The sequence below is a fragment of the Oncorhynchus masou genome, chromosome 9 (assembly GCF_036934945.1).
Source record: "Oncorhynchus masou masou isolate Uvic2021 chromosome 9, UVic_Omas_1.1, whole genome shotgun sequence".
Classification (NCBI taxonomy): domain Eukaryota; kingdom Metazoa; phylum Chordata; class Actinopteri; order Salmoniformes; family Salmonidae; genus Oncorhynchus; species Oncorhynchus masou.
The window spans coordinates 60170835-60192719 of record NC_088220.1 but is presented as its reverse complement, the minus strand read 5'-3'; the positions used below and the strand labels follow the sequence as shown (position 1 = coordinate 60192719).

The 21885-nt window shown below is 44.6% G+C and overlaps 1 protein-coding gene across 3 annotated transcripts in view; it reads left to right on the top strand.

The window, feature by feature from the left end:
• The window catches only part of LOC135546374 (tripartite motif-containing protein 3-like), a 43493-nt gene that overhangs the window by 19207 nt on the left and 2401 nt on the right, over positions 1–21885 (top strand). For 2 of the 3 annotated variants that reach the window (XM_064974736.1, XM_064974737.1), the window contains exons 2-14: positions 3673–3850; positions 11604–11844; positions 12809–12960; positions 13816–13996; positions 14995–15165; positions 16520–16816; positions 17017–17281; positions 17967–18070; positions 19586–19753; positions 19960–20128; positions 20369–20428; positions 20639–20709; positions 21701–21841. In XM_064974736.1, coding sequence (XP_064830808.1) covers positions 3705–3850; positions 11604–11844; positions 12809–12960; positions 13816–13996; positions 14995–15165; positions 16520–16816; positions 17017–17281; positions 17967–18070; positions 19586–19753; positions 19960–20128; positions 20369–20428; positions 20639–20709; positions 21701–21841 — 2166 coding nt within the window. In that variant the 5' untranslated portion in view covers positions 3673–3704. Of the gene's footprint in view, positions 1–3672; positions 3851–11603; positions 11845–12324; positions 12377–12808; positions 12961–13815; positions 13997–14994; positions 15166–16519; positions 16817–17016; positions 17282–17966; positions 18071–19585; positions 19754–19959; positions 20129–20368; positions 20429–20638; positions 20710–21700; positions 21842–21885 lie in introns of those variants that run through there. The other variant, XM_064974738.1, reaches the window with a different exon arrangement.

The following is a 21885-nucleotide window of genomic DNA, read 5'->3' as shown; positions in this document are numbered from 1 at the left end:
AATAAAGACAGGCCTATAGCCTGGCTATAGCCTGGCTCAGTGGCTCTCAGCATTATAATAATAACTCTATGGGCTGGCTCTCAGAAGACAAAGACCATACAGCATCTAACAAGTAGCAAACCAAAAACATGTTATATATAGGCTAATATGGGGTATCTACAGATTGTGAGAAAAATAGCTGCTTGATTAGTGAATGGGCATTGACCATGTTAGAACAGTATATTGATGTACAAGTCACTAATAGTTACCACTTCATGGCAGTATGTTTGTGATGTCAAAAAAAAATTGTATTAGTCACATGTGTCGAATACAACAGGTGTAGTAGACCTTACAGGGAAATACTTACTTAAGAGCCCCTAACCAACAATGCAGTTAAAAAAAAATATGGATACGAATAAGAAATAAAAGTAACAAGTAGTTAAAGAGCAGCAGTAAAATAACCATAGCGAGACTATATACAGGGGGGTACAGAGTTAATGTGCGGGGGCACCGGTTAGTTGGGGTAATACAGTGCCTTGCGAAAGTATTCGGCCCCCTTGAACTTTGCGACCTTTTGCCACATTTCAGGCTTCAAACATAAAGATATAAAACTGTATTTTTTTGTGAAGAATCAACAACAAGTGGGACACAATCATGAAGTGGAATGACATTTATTGGATATTTTAAACTTTTTTTAACAAATCAAAAACTGAAAAATTGGGCGTGCAAAATTATTCAGCCCCTTTACTTTCAGTGCAGCAAACTCTCTCCAGAAGTTCAGTGAGGATCTCTGAATGATCCAATGTTGACCTAAATGACTAATGATGATAAATACAATCCACCTGTGTGTAATCAAGTCTCCGTATAAATGCACCTGCACTGTGATAGTCTCAGAGGTCCGTTAAAAGCGCAGAGAGCATCATGAAGAACAAGGAACACACCAGGCAGGTCCGAGATACTGTTGTGAAGAAGTTTAAAGCCGGATTTGGATACAAAAATATTTCCCAAGCTTTAAACATCCCAAGGAGCACTGTGCAAGCGATAATATTGAAATGGAAGGAGTATTAGACCACTGCAAATCTACCAGGACCTGGCCGTCCCTCTAAACTTTCAGCTCATACAAGGAGGAGACTGATCAGAGATGCAGCCAAGAGGCCCATGATCACTCTGGATGAACTGCAGAGATCTACAGCTGAGGTGGGAGACTGTCCATAGGACAACAATCAGTCGTATATTGCACAAATCTGGCCTTTATGGAAGAGTAGCAAGAAGAAAGCCATTTCTTAAAGATATCCATAAAAAGTGTTGTTTAAAGTTTGCCACAAGCCACCTGGGAGACACACCAAACGTGGAAGAAGGTGCTCTGGTCAGATTAAACCAAAATTGAACTTTTTGGCAACAATGTAAAACGTTATATTTGGTGTAAAAGCAACACAGCTCATCACCCTGAACACACCATCCCCACTGTCAAACATGGTGGTGGCAGCATAATGGTTTGGGCCTGCTTTTCTTCAGCAGGGACAGGGAAGATGGTTAAAATTGATGGGAAGATGGATGGAGCCAATTACAGGACCATTCTGGAAGACAACCTGATGGAGTCTGCAAAAGACCTGAGACTGGGACGGAGATTTGTCTTCCAACAAGACAATGATCCAAAACATAATGCAAAATCTACAATGGAATGGTTCAAAAATAAACATATCCAGGTGTTAGAATGGCCAAGTCAAAGTCCAGACCTGAATCCAATCGAGAATCTGTGGAAAGAACTGAAAACTGCTGTTCACAAATGCTCTCCATCCAACCTCACTGAGCTCAAGCTGTTTTGCAAGGAGGAATGGGAAAAAATTTCAGTCTCTCGATGTGCAAAACTGATAGACATACCCCAAGCAACTTACAGCTGTAATCGCAGCAAAAGGTGGCGCTACAAAGTATTAACTTAAGGGGGCTGAATAATTTTGCACGCCCAATTTTTCAGTTTTTGATTTGTTAAAAAAGTTTGAAATATCCAATAAATGTTGTTCCACTTCATGATTGTGTCCCACTTGTTGTTGATTCTTCACAAAAAATACAGTTTTTTATCTTTATGTTTGAAGCCTGAAATGTGGCAAAAGGTCGCAAAGTTCAAGGGGCCGAATACTTTCGCAAGGCACTGTATGTACATGTAGGTAGAGTTATTAAAGTCACTATGCATAGATGATAACAACAGAGTAGCAGCGGTGTAAAGGAGGGGGACAATGCAAATAGTCTGGGATGAATGTATGACTGTTGCTGGTGGTGTGCATAATTAGATTGTCTTTGAGCTGAGCCCTGTGGCCCTGCAGTCGTAATCACATGGATCCAATTGTCTCCCCAGTCATTAAGTCATGAAGCAGTTCAGTAATATTACCTTAGTTATTACCTTAGTCCCCCTGGGGGAGCTGGAGTCTGTTAGTGGAGAGGAAGACAAAGAGACTGCCTGGAAGAGGGATAACTGGGCCCAAAATGTGTCTTCTCCAGCAGGTGGTGTTTTTTCATTTTTTTTCCACTCACCAAGTGAGGAGTGTATAAATGTGTTATTTAAAAAATAAATTAACCTTTATGTAACTAGGCAAGTCAGTTAAGAACAAATTCTTATCTGCAATGACGACCTACCGGGGAACAGTGGGTTAACTGCCTTGTTCAGGGGCAGAACGACAGATTTATTACCTTGGGGATTCGATTCAGCAACCTTTTGGTTACTGGTGCAGCGCTCTAACCACTAGGCTACCTGCCGCCCCAATGAGATGGTGTCAGAATATTGAATGGCCTATTTGCTACTTGTGGCTTAATTGATCGAATAGAAGTTTCGTAATGATTAGGTTGTTATGAGTGTATGAATATAAGTAGGACGCGTGACATTTTGGCAACCTTGACAAAAAAATATGAGGTGTTATATTGGAATTGTGCCTAGTCGTCACTAGTTAGCCACAAAGTCATAAACCCCACCTATTTCTACAATAATCTTCTTAAAATGTGATTTTAAACCTAACCACACTGCTAACCTTATGCCTAATCCTACGCTTAAATTAAAACCAAAAAGAACATTTTTCAGATACAATTTTTACTTTGTGGCTGTGGTAACTAGTGGAAACCGTTGTGCCCTTTGTTCACACGCATACACCCTCTCATTGGCTAGAATAGTCCCACCTGATTTTGCCTCCTCTGTACTTCCTTCCATTTTTAAATTAATTTATTTTCATTGTTAGATAGGCCGCTAGTTTAGCTGGTCCATATAAGGGATCATCTGTGTTTTATAGGATAGGGTTGGATCAACTAGGAGAACACCCTTTACTTTGTCTCCTGATGATGATGCCATTGTTTTTCTGGACATCAAGTCATTCTTCTATACAATGACATGACACCCTCTTCCTGCTGTGAAGCCATGAACTGGTAGTGATCCTGTTCTCCCTTCCTAAGGTCAGGTGGGGCCTCCTCTTTCTCTGTAGTTGTATTCTGATTCTCTATTCATTCACTCTCTGTCATGGATTGAAAGGGAATTAACTTGTGTAAGAAAAATGGTGTAATGTCCCTCTAGCCAATGCTTTCACCAATCCAATGCCTCAACAATCTATGAAGAAAATTATGCAAGGATACACTCCTTGGAAAAGAGTCTGAATTCTTAACGCAGTTTGTGTGTCAGTGTTCTCACCCGCTCATCTCGCTCTCCCTCTCCAGGTGAAGAGGTGCTTGTGCTCCCTCTCCTGTGAATGTCTGTCGCCATGGCGAAGCGTGAGACTGGCAGCACCAGCCCAGTGGTCCGGCAGATAGACAAACAGTTCCTGGTCTGCAGCATCTGTCTGGACCACTACCACAACCCTAAAGTCCTGCCCTGCCTACACACCTTCTGTGAGAAGTAAGTCTCTACCATACACCATACACCTAACCACTACCACAACCCTAAAGTCCTGCCCTGCCTACACACCTTCTGTGAGAATTAAGTCTCTACCATACACCTAACATAATTACAAATAACTGCAAATTGACCAGAAGAAGCCCAAAGAGAGATAATATTTGACTAAACATAATAATTTCAAACCGTGCTTACATGTGTCTCTATTATGTGTGGGAATACTTTGGAACAGATTTCCAAAATTAAAATCACTTGGAGCACATTTGCTGGTGTTTTTACAGTCTTATGTCTAACAATAAAAAATACAATTATATATATTTTATTTTATTTATTTATTTGTTTTGCTCAGAAAACTTGGGGGGACCAAATAAAATCACCGCCATTTGGGGAACCCTGGCCTTTACCATAACCCTAAAAAAATCTTTGTCAATCATATATAGACACATCCTATTTGTTTTAACCAAATCAACTATATTCACTGAGCTTGTGCTTTTAAGCACACAGTTTGATTTAAATAATTAAGACACACAAATGACTAGAGGGAGTCCAACCAGCAGTTGATTTGATTGCGCTGGGCTTGGCTCAGACTGGCTGCGTGCACTGTGTTAAAAAATAGAGACAGTGACTGTGTGACTAGCACCTGTTGTGTCTCTCCTCCCTGCTGCAGCGACCACCACAGTGTGTATAGCACTGTCCGTGTTGCTGAAGCTGCAACATAATTACAGCCAATGATAACTGAAAAGTTACGTTACTGAAATCCCGCATTGGTTTAGGAAAAACATCCCCTGTTCCCTCAACCCTCGCTCTCTTTATGTGACACATGTATGTGACCAATAAGGCCTGACCTGTAGCATATCATAATCACATCAATGAATTGGTTATAACAAACTGACAGCACCGTTACAGCAGAATGGACGTGACAAATAAACTCGAAACAGGGTTATGTTTAGGCTACTGGTTGCTCATGAGGTAAAGGGGAAGTCAGATGTGTGGAATACATTTGACTAGTTATGTCATTTTTTTAAAATTGAACCTTTATTTAACTAGGCAAGTCCGTTAAAACTACTTCGTGCTCGGTGTCCCGTCCAGGGGACGGTTGAGCTAACGTAGGCTAATTCGACTAGCATGAGTTTGTACGTAATAAGAACATTTCCCAGGACATAGACATATTCTGATATTGGCAGAAAGCTTAAATTCTTGATAATCTAACTACACTATCCAATATACAGTAGCTATTACAGTGAACTATATGAACTATATTAAGTCAGGATTCCTATTTGACTCAGCCATGCCTCCTTGCCCATCCCACCCCTTCTAATGCAACTATCCCTGATGCTTCTCCCCCTTTTCCACCTGCCACGCTACAAAGTTTCTCCCTGCAGGCAGTAACTGAGTCCGAGGTGCTAAAGGAGCTCCTTAAACTTGACCCTAAAAACCATCTGGGTCAGTTTAGACCATTTCTTCGTTAAGGTTGCTGCCCCTATAATTGCCAAGTCTGTCTCTCCTCTCTGGGGAGGTTCCCATTGCTTGGAAGGCAGCCACGGTTCATCCTTTATTTAAAGGGGGAGATCAAGCTGATCCTAACTGTTCTAGGCCTATTTCTATTTTGCCCTGTTTATCAAAAGTGTTGATAAAACTTGTAAATAATCAACTGACTGTCTTTCTTGATGTCTAGTATTCTCTCGGGTATGCAATTTGGTTTCCACTCAGGTTATGGATGTGTCACTGCAACCTTAAAGGTCCTCAATGATGTCACCGTTGCCTTTGATTCTAAGCAATATTATGCTATGCTACTATGCTACTATTTTTATTGACTTGGCCAAACCTTTTGATACGGTAGACCATTCCATTCTTGTGGGCAGGCTAAGGAGTATTGTTGCCTCTGGGGTCTTGGGGCTGGTTTGCTAACTACCTCAAAGAGTGCAGTGTATAAAGTCAGAAAATCTGCTGTCTCAGCCATTGCCTGTCACCAAGGGAGTACCCCAAGGCTTGATCCTAGGCCCCACGCGCTTCTCAATTTACATCAACAACATAGATCAGGCAGTAGGAAGCTCTCTCATCCATTGATAGGCAGATGATACAGTCCTATACTCAGCTGGCCCCTCCCCGGATTTTGTGTTAAATGCTCTACATCAAAGCTATCTTAGTGTCCAACAAGCTTTCTCTACCCTTAACCTTGTTCTGAACCCCTCCAAAACAAAGGTCATGTGGTCTGGTAAGAAGAATGCCCCTCCTCCCACAGGTGTGATTACTACTTCTGAGGGTTTAGAGCTTGAGGTAATCACCTCATACAAGTACTTTGGAGTATGGCTAGACAGTGCACTGTCCTTCTCTCAGCACATATTAAAGCTGCAGGCTAAAGTTTTAAATCTAGACTTGTTTTCCTCTATCGTAATCGCTCCTGTTTCACCCCAGCTGCCAAACTAACCCTGATTCAGATGACCATCCTACCCATGCTAGATAACGCAGACATAATTTATAGATCGGCAGATAAGGGCGCTCTCGAGGGGCTATATGTTCTTTACCATTCGGCCATCAGATTTGCCACCAACGCTCTTTATAGAACACATCACTGCACTCTATACTCATCTGTAAACTGGTCATCTCTGTATACCTGTCGCAAGACCCACTGGTTGATGCTTATTTATAAAACCCTCTTAGGCCTCACTCACCCCTATCTGCGATATCTACTGCAGCCCCCATCCTCCACATACAACACCTGTTCTACCAGTCACATTCTGTTAAAGGTCCCCGAAGCACACACATCCCTAGATCACTCGTTTTTTTCAGTTCGCTGCAGCTAACGACTGCAACGAGCTGCAACAAACACTCAAACTGGACAGTTTTATCTCAATCTAATCATTGAAAGACAATCATGGACACTCTTAATGACAGTTGTGGCTGCTTTGTGTGATGTATTGTTGGGTCTACCTTCTTGCCCTTTTGTGCTGTTGTCTGTGCCCAATAATGTTTGTAACATCTTTTGTGCTGCTACCATGTTGTGTTGCTACCATGCTGTGTTGTCATGTGTTGCTGCCTTGCTATGTTCTTGTCTTAGGTCACTCTTTATGTAGTGTTGTCTCTCTTGTTTTGATGTGTGTTTTTGTCCTATTTTTATATTGTACTTCGTTTTTATCCCAGGCCCCCGTCCCAGCAGGAGGCCTTTTGCCTTTTGGTAGGCCGCCATTGTAAACAAGAATTTGTTCTTAACAATACCACTGAAAATATCAAAAAAGAATGTACAAGTGTCTTCGACAGAGGGAATCAAGCTGATTCCATACCAATTTAGAGGCCAGTTCATGAAGGAAGGCTTGCTCATTAAAGTTTTTTAGCAAGTGTCTATGATAAATCCGGACAGGTCGTTTCACTGAGCAGCCATTACGAACACAGGCTGTAAAACAGTGATCATTACAGAAACACCAGACTGATACCTATCAGGATTATTTGTTAGGATAACATTGAGAAGAGTGGCCTTTTCTGGGTGTTTGGAGACATACCTTGTGGGATTTATTATAATATATTTTTTAATAAGACCTTTATTTAACTAGGCAAGTCAGTTAAGAACAAATTCTTATTTACAATGACAGCCTAGGAACAGTGGGTTAACTGCCTTGGTCAGGGGCAGAACAACAGATTTGTACCTTCTCAGCTCGGGGACTCGATCTTGCAACCTTTCGGTTACTGGCCCAACGCTCTAACCACTAGGCTACCTGCCGCCCCATTAATAATAATTTGAGAAAAATGTAGGGAGTCCCATTGCTTTAGGACTGAAGCAATGGTGGTTTAAGCATGTACCAGTTTAGGTCACTAAGCAGGGCAAATTCAGACTTAGTGTAAGGGGCCAGGAGAGAGCTTAGGGCTGGTAGGGTACAGGCCGGTGCTGATGAAGGACAATAGCATCCAGTCAACACAGAGCTATTTGAAAGTTTAATGCTAAAAACCAGCAAATCAAATTGTCTTGGTGGAGACGACCGAGCACTGAAGGTGTTCCTTGGTAAAGATTGCCACTCCCCCACCTTTGGGAGATCTGTCTTGCTGAAAAAGGTTATAACCATAAAGGTTAACATCAGTGTTCAAAACACTCTTCCTTAACCCCATCTCAGTAATGACCAACACATCTGGATTAGAGCTGTGAACCCACACTTTCAATTGAACCATTTTAGGTAATAAGCTTCTAGTGTTACGTGCAGAAAACCCAGGCTTTTACGAGAGCAGAAATCAGTGAAGCTGGTATCAGAGCCCAAGTCAGAATTGGGGCTAGCAACAGTAGATGGGTCAGGGTGTACGTGCACATTTCCAGACATCAACAGTAATACAATTAAGGCACGGCATAGGACAGGGAGAGCTCTGCAGTGCTGATTTATGACATCTGAATATGCATCAGATCATTATATATTCCAAAATGAAGAAAAATAAGGATCAAGAAAAATAAGGTAAGGAGAAAGTGCTACTTTGGAACAATGTTAACAACACTAAGTACATGATAAGTGTACCAGAGACTTTTTTGTAATATTTTTTTATTAAGTCTTTATTACAGCCAAGACTAAAAACAGTCGCATTCATTCGTGAATGCAATTTCCAAAGTGGAACAGTTTATTTATTGTTTGAGCTAATTATTCAAGGCTCGCTTTAAATTATTTTTAAACTAAAATGCTTGATTGCATTTCAAATCATGAATGACTCTTATGTTATGTGATGACATGAATGAATAATTGATTGATATAGTAGCCTGTATAGGCCTATATTTCAATACTTAAGTAAGTTACTGTGTTAATACTAAATAGGATGCACTCTTAGGCCTACAGCTCAATGGTAGTTATAGAAGGCTGCTATACTAAGCCTACTAATGATAATGACATTACTTATTATAATGATGGTCATAATAATGATAGTAATAATAACATTAAGAAGGAGATTTATTAAAACAGCCAAATTTGTGAAATCGTTTACTTGACATGCCTTTGCGTGGGGCTTGGCGCTCACGGAATCAGTAGGCTATTAACTCAAACAGGCAACAGAAGCAGGATCTGTCTTATTTCTGGAGATGTATATGGATGATTTATAAAACCAGGCACATTTAACTGTTAGGCTATTAATTATAGACCTAATTATGTCGGTGTTTCCTCTCTCCTCACTTTTCTTAGACAATAAGGCAAGGGCTGTTTTCTCATCTCCTCATTCTGCTGCTGCCTCCACCACATTGTTCTCAACACCAAGAAAGCTCATTTGTTATAAAATAATATGTTTATGAGTGTTGCACTATTGTTCTTATGTAATATAACCATATACAATTACTGTGGCACATGTCATAGAGTGATAGACTGTGCTATCCCCACGGCCCCACGGACTGTGCTATCCCCACAATGGATTAGTCCACTCAGACAGAGGTGTGTGTGTGTGTGTGTGTGTGTGTGTGTGTGTGTGTGTGTGTGTGTGTGTGTGTGTGTGTGTGTGTGTGTGTGTGTGTGTGTGTGTGTGTGTGTGTGTGTGTGTGTACAGTGGGGCAAAAAATATTTAGTCAGCCACCAATTGTGCAAGTTCTCCCACTTAAGATGAGAGGCCTGTAATTTTCATCATAGGTACACTTCAACTATGACAGACAAACTGAGAGAAAAAAATCCAGAAAATCACATTGTAGGATTTTTAATGAATTTATTTGCAAATTATGGTGGAAAATAAGTATTTGGTCAAAACAAAAGTTTCTCAATACTTTGTTATATACTCTTTGTTGGCAATGACAGAGGTCAAACATTTTCTGTAAGTCTTCACAAGGTTTTCACACACTATTGCTGGTATTTTGGCCCATTCCTCCATGCAGAGCTCCTCTAGAGCAGTGATGTTTTGGGGCTGTTGCTGGGCAACACGGACTTTCAACTCCCTCCAAAGATTTTCTATGGGGTTGAGATCTGGAGACTGGCTAGGCCACTCCAGGACCTTGAAATGCTTCTACGAAGCCACTCCTTCGTTGCCCGGGCAGTGTGTTTGGGATCATTGTCATGCTGAAAGACCCAGCCACGTTTCATCTTCAATGCCCTTGCTGATAGTAGGCTTTGTTACTTTGGTCCCAGCTCTCTGCAGGTCAATCACTAGGTCCCCCCGTGTGGTTCTGGGATTTTTGCTCACCGTTCTTGTGATCATTTTGACCCCACGGGGTGAGATCTTGCGTGGAGCTTGCTCCCACAGTTGATTTCTTCAAACCAAGCTACTTACCTATTGCAGATTCAGTCTTCCCAGCCTGGTGCAGGTCTACAATTTTGTTTCTGGTGTCCTTTGACAGCTCTTTGGTCTTGGCCATAGTGGAGTTTGGAGTGTGACTGTTTGAAGTTGTGGACAGGTGTCTTTTATACTGATAACAAGTTGAAACAGGTGCCATTAATACAGATGAGTGGAGGACAGGGGAGCCTCTTAAAGAAGAAGTTACAGGTCTGTGAGAGCCAGAAGTCTTGCTTGTTTGTAGGTGACCAAATACTTATTTTCCACCATAATTTGCAAATAAATTCATTAAAAATCCTACAATGTGATTTTCTGGATTTGTTTTTCTCATTTTGTCTGTCATAGTTGAAGTGTACCTATGATGAAAATTACAGGCCTCTCATCTTAAGTGGGAGAACTTGCACAATTGGTGGCTGACTAAATATTTTTTGCCCCACTGTATGTATGTATGTATGTATGTGTGTGTGTGTGTGTGTGTGTGTGTGTATATATATATATATATATATATGAATTCTGATTGGCTGACAGCCGTGGTACACCCGCATACCACGTGTATGACAAACATTTAGTTTCACTGCTCTAATTACATTGGTAACCAGTTTATAATGGCAATAAGGCTCCTCAGGGGTTTGTGATACATACATATACTACACCTCCTCTGGCCTTATTGCTTAAATATGCATTTATTTTTGCTACTTCTTGACTAAACAAATCTCAGTCGAAAAAAGCCTATCGACCAAACAATCAACCAGTCGGCTAAGTGGGGTCATTCCTAGTAAGTAATTTGAACCCTTCCGAACTCTTCCCCGACCTCACCCTAACTACTGGCACAACCCCAAGGTCCTGCTGTAACACGTGTGTTATGGCTTAAAGTCATGAAGAGAGTCAAATATGTGTTACGGCATAAAGTCATGAGAGGGTCCTGGTACTGTATGCCAGGGATCTCCTAAGCAGCTTGGCGTCCCTGTGACTTAGTGACAGGCACCCTCTCCAGGCCTGGTGGAGGAGGAGCAGGATGCATTCTCCTGAGGGTGTCACAGTACTGCTGTTTCACCCATCTCACCAGCCAGTCACAGGAGGAAGATGGAAAGACGTGGAGAGACGGAGAGATGTGGAGGAAGAGATGAGAGAGAGAGAGAGAGAAGGGAGAACAGAGGAGATGGCACAGTCCACAGTGATGTTGCCAGCTAGCAGCTCGTTCCACCCCTGCTACCCTCACTTGACAGGAATGCCCTCATTTGCCTGCGCGAGCTCTACTCTGCGCTCTCTGTATTGCCTGACACAGCTCGCTGACGTCTGCACTGTCCTCTGCCCTGTCTGTTCTGTTCACATCATCTTCAGGAAAGGCTACTGGCCTACTGAGCAGACATATTGCATGCACTGCCTGTAGTAGGCTGCACTGTTGTGGATCCTTGACTTGACCCTTTGTATTGGCGCCAATTGTTGAAAGGGTTGACATTTGTCTAAATGTAATGAACCATAACCATCAACTTGACATGGTTTATAACAAGCCATCCCTGTTGTTCTCTCCTGTCTTTTCCAGATGCCTACAGAACTACATCCCCCCTCAGTCTCTGACACTATCGTGTCCCGTGTGTCGTCAGACGTCCATCCTGCCAGAGAAGGGCGTGGCCGCGCTGCAGAACAATTTCTTCATAACCAACCTGATGGAGGTGCTGCAGAGGGACCCAGAGTGTTCTCCTCCAGAGGCCTGCAGTGTGCTGGAGTCAGTCAGTGCAGCTGCCGCCTGCCAGCCGCTCTCCTGCCCCAACCACGAGGGCAAGGTAGGCTTCTATTACCCCTCTACTGCCCCATCTACCCCGCTGCCAGCCGCTCTCCTGCCCCAACCACGAGGGCAAGGTAGGCTTCTATTACCCCTCTACTGCCCCATCTACCCCGCTGCCAGCCGCTCTCCTGCCCCAACCACGAGGGCAAGGTAGGCTTCTATTACCCCTCTACTGCCCCATCTACCCCGCTGCCAGCCGCTCTCCTGCCCCAACCACGAGGGCAAGGTAGGCTTCTATTACCCCTCTACTGCCCCATCTACCCCGCTGCCAGCCGCTCTCCTGCCCCAACCACGAGGGCAAGGTAGGCTTCTATTACCCCTCTACTGCCCCATCTACCCCGCTGCCAGCCGCTCTCCTGCCCCAACCACGAGGGCAAGGTAGGCTTCTATTACCCCTCTACTGCCCCATCTACCCCGCTGCCAGCCGCTCTCCTGCCCCAACCACGAGGGCAAGGTAGGCTTCTATTACCCCTCTACTGCCCCATCTACCCCGCTGCCAGCCGCTCTCCTGCCCCAACCACGAGGGCAAGGTAGGCTTCTATTATCCCTCTACTGCCCCATCTACCCCTCTACTACCCCGCTGCTGCAACTCTCCTGCCCCAATAAAGCGGTAAAGGTAGGCTTCAGTCAGGCATCTAATTGATGATACATTGGTGTCACTGACTGAGAGTGAACACAACTGATTTTAGATCTGGGACGAGTAAGAGTACTGATCTAGGATCTGTCCATATAATCTCATTCATTATGATCTAAAAGGCTAATCGGATCCTAGATCATCACTCCTACTTTGAGTCGCTTTGTGGATATGTACCATGGACTATCTAAATCACATTTACAAGCCCCCAAACATTGAGAAAACATATCCATGTTTGACCTTGTCACTGTATGAACCTGCCTGGTCTATGGTGAGTCATCATGTGTTTTGAGCTGAGCTGTGTGTTGCTCCCCTGCGCCCCCTGTAGGTGATGGAGTTCTACTGCGAGTCGTGTGAGACAGCCATGTGTTTGGAGTGTACTGAGGGAGAGCACAGGGAACATGTGACTGTCCCTCTGAGAGATGTCTTGGAGCAACAGAAAGCAGCCCTGAAGACCCAGCTGGATGCCATACGCAACAGGTACTGGATGGTAAACCGGTCTATACTGCTCTGCCCGTAATGAGGGACAGTCTATACTGCTCTGCCCGTAATGAGGGACAGTCTATACTGCTCTGTCTGTAATGAGGGACAGTCTATACTGCTCTTTCTGTAATGAGGGACGGTCTATACTGCTCTGTCTGTAATGAGGGACAGTCTATACTGCTCTTTCTGTAATGAGGGACGGTCTATACTGCTCTGTCTGTAATGAGGGACAGTCTATACTGCTCTGCCCGTAATGAGGGACAGTCTATACTGCTCTGCCCGTAATGAGGGACAGTCTATACTGCTCTTTCTGTAATGAGGGACGGTCTATACTGCTCTGTCTGTAATGAGGGACAGTCTATACTGCTCTGCCCGTAATGAGGGACAGTCTATACTGCTCTGCCCGTAATGAGGGACAGTCTATACTGCTCTGTCTGTAATGAGGGACGGTCTATACTACTCTGTCTGTAATGAGGGACGGTCTATACTACTCTGTCTGTAATGAGGGACGGTCTATACTACTCTGTCTGTAATGAGGGACGGTCTATACTGCTCTGTCTGTAATGAGGGACGGTCTATACTACTCTGTCTGTAATGAGGGACGGTCTATACTGCTCTGTCTGTAATGAGGGACGGTCTATACTACTCTGTCTGTAATGAGGGACGGTCTATACTGCTCTGTCTGTAATGACGGACGGTCTATACTGCTCTGTCTGTAATGACGGACGGTCTATACTGCTCTGTCTGTAATGACGGATGGTCTATACTGCTCTGTCTGTAATGAGGGACGGTCACAACTTGATTGGACTGTGTGGGGTAGTGACCGTATACTGTTTCCTCTTCCTGTCCCAGGCTGCCCCAGCTGAGGGCTGCTATAGAGCTGGTAGGGGAGATCTCCAAGCAGCTGACTGACAGGAAGAACGAGGCTGTGACAGAGATCAGCAGTACCTTTGAGGAGCTAGAGAGGGCGCTACACCTCAGGAAGACCACCCTCATCACTGACCTGGAGAACATCTGCTGCACCAAGCAGAAGGTATTTGCAACCGGATTAGATCTGCTGTCCCAAATGGCACCCTATATCCTACTCAGTGCACAATTTATGACCAGGGCCCATAAGATCAACAGTAGGGCACTATATAGGGAATAGGGGGTCATTTGGGACACAGTGATGGTCTATGAAGAACAACCTCTCTCTTTCTTCTGTGGATGACTATATCTCTCTCGGTCTTACCTCCTTTTTCTCCATCTTCACACTGTTTCTGACTCCCTAACTACCATTCTCCTCTCCTCCCTGTCTCTTACTATCCCTCTCTCCTCCCTGTCTCTTACTATCCCTCTCTCCTGCCGGTCTCTTACTATCCCTCTCTCCTCCCTGACTCTTACTATCCCTCTCTCCTCCCTGTCTCTTACTATCCCTCTCTCCTCCCTGTCTCTTACTATCCCTCTCTCCTCCCTGACTCTTACTATCCCTCTCTTCTCCCTGACTCTTACTATCCCTCTCTCCTCCCTGACTCTTACTATCCCTCTCTCCTCCCTGACTCTTACTATCCCTCTCTCCTCCCTGACTCTTACTATCCCTCTCTCCTCCCTGACTCTTACTATCTCTCTCCTCCCTGACTCTTACTGTCCCTCTCTCCTCCCGGTCTCTTACTATCCCTCTCTCCTCCCTGACTCTTACTATCCCTCTCTCCTCCCTGACTCTTACTATCCCTCTCTCCTCCCGGTCTCTTACTATCCCTCTCTCCTCCCGGTCTCTTACTATCCCTCTCTCCTCCCGGTCTCTTACTATCCCTCTCTCCTCCCGGTCTCTTACTATCCCTCTCTCCTCCCGGTCTCTTACTATCCCTCTCTCCTCCGGGTCTCTTACTCCCTCTCTCCTCCGGGTCTCTTACTATCCCTCTCTCCTCCGGGTCTCTTACTATCCCTCTCTCCTCCCGGTCTCTTACTATCCCTCTCTCCTCCCGGTCTCTTACTATCCCTCTCTCCTCCCGGTCTCTTACTATCCCTCTCTCCTCTTCTCTCTGTCTGTAGGTGCTCCAGGCCCAGCTCTCCTCTCTCCTGCAGGGTAAGGACAACATCCAGAGCTGCAGTAGTTTTACGGAGCAGGCTCTGAGCCATGGCAGTGCTACAGAGGTTCTGCTGGTCCAGAAACAGATGGGGGAGAGGGTCAGCGCCCTGGCCCGACACACCTACCCAGAACAGGTTGGTGGAGACGTTTGTTTGCTAGTTTCACATATATACATATACAATGATGATAAAGGCTACGTTCCCAATGAGCCCTCGTCAAAAGTGCACTACAGTATATAGAGAAAAGGTTGCCATTCGGGACAAAGCCATAAGGATGCTGATGGGCCCCCTCCAGGTGGTAAGAGTAGGCAACAACATGTCTGCCATGCTGATCCTTAACACTGGGACCCCTCAGGGGTGTGTACTTAGTCCCCTCCTGTATTCCCTGTTCACCCACAACTGCATGGCCAAACACGACTCCGACACCAAGTTTGCTGATGACACAACATTGGTAGGCCTTATCACCAACAACCATGAGACGGCATATAGGGAGGAGATCAGAGACCTGGTAGTGTGGTGCCAGGACAAAAACCCCTCCCTCAATATGAGCAAGACAAAGGAGCTGATCGTGAACTACAGGAAAAGGAGGGCCGGACAGGCCCCCATTAACATCGACGGGGCTGTAGTGGAGCGGGTCGAGAGTTTCAAGTTCCTTGGTGTCCACATCACCAACAAACTATCATGGTCCAAACATACTAAGACAGTCGTGAAAAGGGCACGTCAACACCTTTCCCCCTCAGGAGACTGAAAAGATTTGGCATGGGTCCCCAGATCCTCAAAAGGTTCTACAGCTGCACCATCGAGAGCATGCTGACCAGTTGCATCACCTGGTACGGCAACTGCTCAACATCTGACCGTAAGGCGCTACAGAGGGTAGTGCGAAAGGCCCAGTACATCACTGGGGCCAAGCTTCCTGACATCCAGGGCCTATAATAGGCGGTGTCAGAGGAAAGCCCATCAAATTGTCAGAGACTACAGTCACCCAAGTTATAGACTGTTTTCTCTGCTACCGCACGGCAAGCGGTACCGGAGCGCCAAGTCTAGGACTAAGAGGCTCCTCAGCAGCTTTTACCCCCAAGCCATTAGACTGCTGAACAATTCATAAAATCGCCACCGAACTATTTACATTGACCCCCCCCCCCCCCTCTTTTGTACACTGCTGCTACTCGCAGTTTGTTTGTTATCTATGCATAGTCACTTCGCCCCCACCTACATGTACAGATTACCTCAACTAGCCTGTGCCCCTGCACACTGACTCTGTATCGATGCCCCTGTATATTGCCTCTTTATTGTTATTGTGTTACTTTATATTATTACTTTTTATTTTAGTCTACTTGGTAAATATTTTCTTCTTCTTGAACTGCACTGTTGGTTAAGGGCTTTTAAGTAAATCATTTCACGGTAAAGTCTACACTTGTTGTATTCGGCGCATGTGGCAAATAAAGTTTGATTTGGTCAACTTAACAAACCTACCCTTTCCCCCTCCCAGCCCCATGAGAATGGCCATCTTGACTGCCAGGTGGAGACAGAGGGTCTTCGTCGTTCTATCCAGAACCTGGGCGTGCTCATCACCACGGGAGCCATTGGCCACACCTCCGTCGCCACGGGAGAGGGACTACGCCACACACTGGTTGGCCAGCACACCACCGTCACAGTGACGACCAAGGATAAGGACAGTGAGCTGGTAAAGACAGGCAACGCAGCGCTGCGGGCCGAGATTATGTCGGTGGACGGGGCGGTAACCACGGAGACAGAGGTGGTGGATAATAAGAATGGGACGTATGAGGTGAGGATAACTGTACTTCGTGTATGACATCATAACTTGCAATATATGTGTTGTGTAATCTAATGTATGTTATTTATCCAATGTATGCATTGTCAAGTGTTTAATGTACAGTGTTAATTTTGTATGCAGCTGTACTGTCTGTCTAAGACTTTATTCCCCTGGAGGTGCCTGACAAGGGTCTATTCCATAATATTCTACAGGTGGGCTATACCATGCGCTCTGAGGGGGAGTTCTCCTTCTCTCTCCTCCTGTACGACCAGCCGGTCAGGGGCAGTCCGTTCCGGCTGCGTGCGGTCAAGCCCTCGGACGTTCTGCAATCTCCAGATGATGTGAAGAGGAGGGTGAAGAGTCCTAGTGGGACGGGGGGCCACATCAGACAGAAGGCTGTGAGGAGACCCTCCAGTATGTACAGCACCACCAAGAAGAAGGAGAACCCCATCGAGGATGAACTCATCTACAGAGTCGGTAGGTGCAGATCATAGAGACATGTAATACCTATGTGGTACAGCTGCTTATATTTACATTTGAGTCATTTAGGTGATTATCTTATCCTATGACTTTAAAGTGGATTTAACTAAAGTAGCTAAAACAATCACAAGTCACGATTGCAAATTACAGGTAAAACATTTTCAAAAACAGCTTTCTTTGCTACTGTCTTTGACAATCAGTTTAAAAGCCTGCATGGTACAAAACAGGCCATGGGGAAAAGGGAATGCTCACACATTGGTTCAATGCTCCCGTGGTTTTTTAAAGCAGCGTTACTGATGAAGACATTAACGTTTGACTTGTTATTTTACACTCGTATCCAGAGGCAGTGCCTGCAACTGAAGTAGGTACAATAAGACTAAAGTAAGACAACCACATATAGTGATCAAGTTGGATAATAGTTATCTTAGTTTTCTCAGTGCAGGCTGCAGGGTACAGACAATGCTGTGGGAAAAGTAGGAAAATACAATTTGTTTCACTGCTCTCAGCAATCTTACCGATGAAGATATTTTGAGGTCTCTCTGTGATAACTCGTGACTCTGCTATTTAGCCCTTGTTTCCATGGACACAGACTCTGTTCTAACTGGATGTGTGATGGTTTGACTCTGTTCTAACTGGATGTGTGATGGTTTGACTGTTCTTACTGGATGTGTGTATTTGACAGGAACTAGAGGGAGAGATAAAGCAGAGTTTACAAACCTCCAGGGAATCTCCACCTCCAGCAACGGACGTATCGTAGTGGCTGACAGCAACAACCAGTGTATACAGGTGAGACTACAGCCATACAACCAGTGTATACAGGTGAGACTACAGCCATACAACCAGTGTATACAGGTGAGACTACAGCCATACAACCAGTGTATACAGGTGAGACTACAGCCATACAACCAGTGTATACAGGTGAGACTACAGCCATACAACCAGTGTATACAGGTGAGACTACAGCCATACAACCAGTGTATACAGGTGAGACTACAACCAGTGTATACAGGTGAGACTACAACCATACAACCAGTTGAGACTGACGTTTTGCGGGTACTATTTAATGAAGCTGCCAGTTGAGGACTTGCGAGGCGTCCGTTTCTCAAACTAGACACTAATGTACTTGTCCTCTTGCTCAGTTGTGCACCGGGGCCTCCCACTCTTTCTATTCTGGTTAGAGCCAGTTTGCTCTGTTCTGTGAATGTGTAGTACACAGAGTTGTACGAGATCTTCAGTTTCTTGGCAATTTCTCACATGAAATAGCCTTCATTTCTCAGAACAAGAATAGACTGACGAGTTTCAGAAGAAAGTTCTTTGTTTCTGGCCATTTTGAGCCTGTAATCAAACCCACAAATGTTGATGCTCCAGATACTCAACTTGTCTAAAGGCCAGTTTTATTGCTATTGTAAACTTGGATTAGCTAACACAACGTGCCATTGTAACACAGGAGTGATGTTTGCTGATAATGGGCCTCTGTATGCCTATGTAGATATTCCATTTAAAAAAAGCAGTTTCCAGCTACGATAGTCATTTACAACACTAACAATGTCTACACTGTAAAAATGTGCTTTTCTTTCAAAAACAAGAAAAGTGACCCCAAACTTTTGAACGGTAGTGTAAGTATTAAAAGTAAATGTAATTGCTAAAAAATACTTAAGTATCAAATGTGAAAGATAAGGTGTAAATAATTTCAAATTCCTGATATTAAGTAAATCAGGGCACAATGTTTATTATTTTAATTTACGGATGGCCAGGGGCACACCAACACTCAGACATCATTTACCAATGAAGCATTTGTGTTTTGTGAGTTTGCAAGATCAGAGGCAGTAGGGAAGGCCAGGGATGTTCTCTTGATTATCTTGTGTTAATTGGACCATTTTCCTGTCCTGCCTCAGCATTCAAAATGTAATGAGTACATTTGGGCATCAGCGAAAATGTATGTAGTAAAAAGTACATTATTTTCTTTGGGAATGTAGTAAATGTTGTAAAAAATATAAATAATAAAGTAATGTACAGATTCCCCAAAAAACTACTTGAGTAGTACTTTAAAGTATTTTTACTTAAGTACTTTACACCACTGCATACAACCTGTGAGAAAGGTAACCATGTGTATAGTGACAGGGTGGGATGAGTGTACTACATTGCAAAGCAGATAAGGTATTAGGTTAAGGCTATAATTTCAATCATAGTATCACAGGTCAAGCACATATTTCAAGGCACATCTCAAATTTCATCCTATTCCTTATTGTCCCTTATGAAAAAGGGACAATAAGGGACAATTGTTGTGGTATTATTCTCCAGGTGTTCTCCAACGATGGGGCATTCAAGCTGAGGTTTGGGGTCAGGGGTCGGTCGCCGGGGCAACTGCAGCGCCCCACAGGGGTCACCGTGGATATGAACGGTGACATCATTGTGGCCGACTACGACAACCGCTGGGTCAGCATCTTTTCCTCCGATGGGAAGTTCAAGGTGAGAGGTCATGAGGATACTCTAGGAGACTGGTCTTGAGAAAGACCTCGAGCTGAACGTTAAACAGTCTACTATATGTTCTATACGTGCCGGGTGCACTGAACTTTCCCATAGCTGCCCCTTTTGATTTGCACGTCAGATAAGACTCATCACATCTTTCCCTCTGACCTTCCATTGACCTTCCATTCTCTCTATCTCCCTGACAGAGTAAGATCGGGGCGGGTCGTCTGATGGGCCCTAAAGGAGTGGCGGTGGACAGGAATGGACACATCATCACCGTGGATAACAAGGCCTGCTGTGTGTTCATCTTCCAGGCCAATGGGAAGCTGGTCACCAAGTTTGGAGCCAGGGGGACGTCAGACAGACAGTTCACAGGTAAGGGAGATACTCCTTGCATGATCTATGGGTTGGCAGTTCTGGGACTTATTCCACTGATTGTCACTATTTTTGGAACAATTCCTGTTCTATTGTATTCTGCTTTTAACTCTTTGGTCAGTGTGATTCTCTTCCATTTCTATAACCCTCCAATGATATGGCTTCACTAGCTCCATGGAGAAACCTGTCACTCATTTCAATCTCATCTCTGACAATCTCATTTTATTGTTTCATTTTTAGAAAAAAGTGGTACAAACATTTCACTGGAACCCAAGTTGAGTAAATCTGGCCCTGCGTTCAGTAAGTATTGGTGTATGTTATAGCAGTCTCTTCATGATACAACTGGCCATTGCCATGTCTTACATTGTACATTGCTTGGTGTTTCCCTTTGTGGCTAGTGTTTCCACAGTCGTGTTGTGTACAAAGTCCTAAAATAGTCTGGAACTTCCTCTACTGCACTGTTATGTTGATGACTCATCTTCTCTCCGCCTCCCCTCTCTCTCTCCCTAGGTCCCCACTTTGTGGCGATCAACAACAAAAATGAGATTGTGGTAACAGACTTCCACAACCATTCAGTGAAGGTACATCTCACTATTTTCTCTTTCTCTCTGTGTTTGTGTGTGTTACTGTAGTCATATCAGGTAGGTTTAAAATGCCTTGACTTCAGGCCTTGAGCCTTGGTTGCAGCTTTGTGTCACTCCCTCACTGCCATCCTGTAGTTACTGTACGTCACTGTGCCACAGGAAAATGTCCCACTTCCACTGTTGGGTATCTGTAAGTTTGAATCATTTCAAATGAACTTTGTTATGTTAACTGTTGGATGTGCGTGGTAGACTACCTCTGAACAGTGTAGGTTAGGGTTGTGGTTTAAGGCTGGGCTTGAGGTTAGAGTGAGGGTTGAACCTGGCTGTGGACATGAAGCTAGGGTTGAGGTTAGAGTGAGGGTTGAACCTGGCTGTGGACATGATGCTAGGGTTGAGGTTAGGGTTGAACCTGGCTGTGGACATGATGCTAGGGTTGAGGTTAGAGTTGAACCTGGCTGTGGACATGAAGCTCGGGTTGAGGTTAGAGTTGAACCTGGCTGTGGACATGAAGCTAGGGTTGAGGCTAGAGTTGAACCTGGCTGTGGACATGAAGCTAGGGTTGAGGTTAGAGTTGAACCTGGCTGTGGACATGAAGCTCGGGTTGAGGTTAGAGTTGAACCTGGCTGTGGACATGAAGCTAGGGTTGAGGTTAGAGTTGAACCTGGCTGTGGACATGAAGCTAGGGTTGAGGCTAGAATTGAACCTGGCTGTGGACATGAAGCTCGGGTTGAGGTTAGAGTTGAACCTGGCTGTGGACATGAAGCTAGGGTTGAGGCTAGAGTTGAACCTGGCTGTGGACATGAAGCTAGGGTTGAGGCTAGAGTTGAACCTGGCTGTGGACATGAAGCTAGGGTTGAGGCTAGAGTTGAACCTGGCTGTGGACATGAAGCTTGGGTTGAGGTTAGAGTTGAACCTGGCTGTGGACATGAAGCTAGGGTTGAGGTTAGGACACACTACTTCTGAACAGTTTGAATTCCTTCCCTAATAGGTGTACAGTGCAGACGGGGAGTTCCTGTTTAAGTTTGGTTCCCATGGCGAGGGGAACGGACAGTTCAATGCCCCGACAGGCGTTGCCGTGGATGCCAATGGGAACATCATTGTTGCCGACTGGGGGAACAGCAGAATACAAGTCAGTTAATGATGATCTTGATGGCAAGATTTACAAGCAGCATT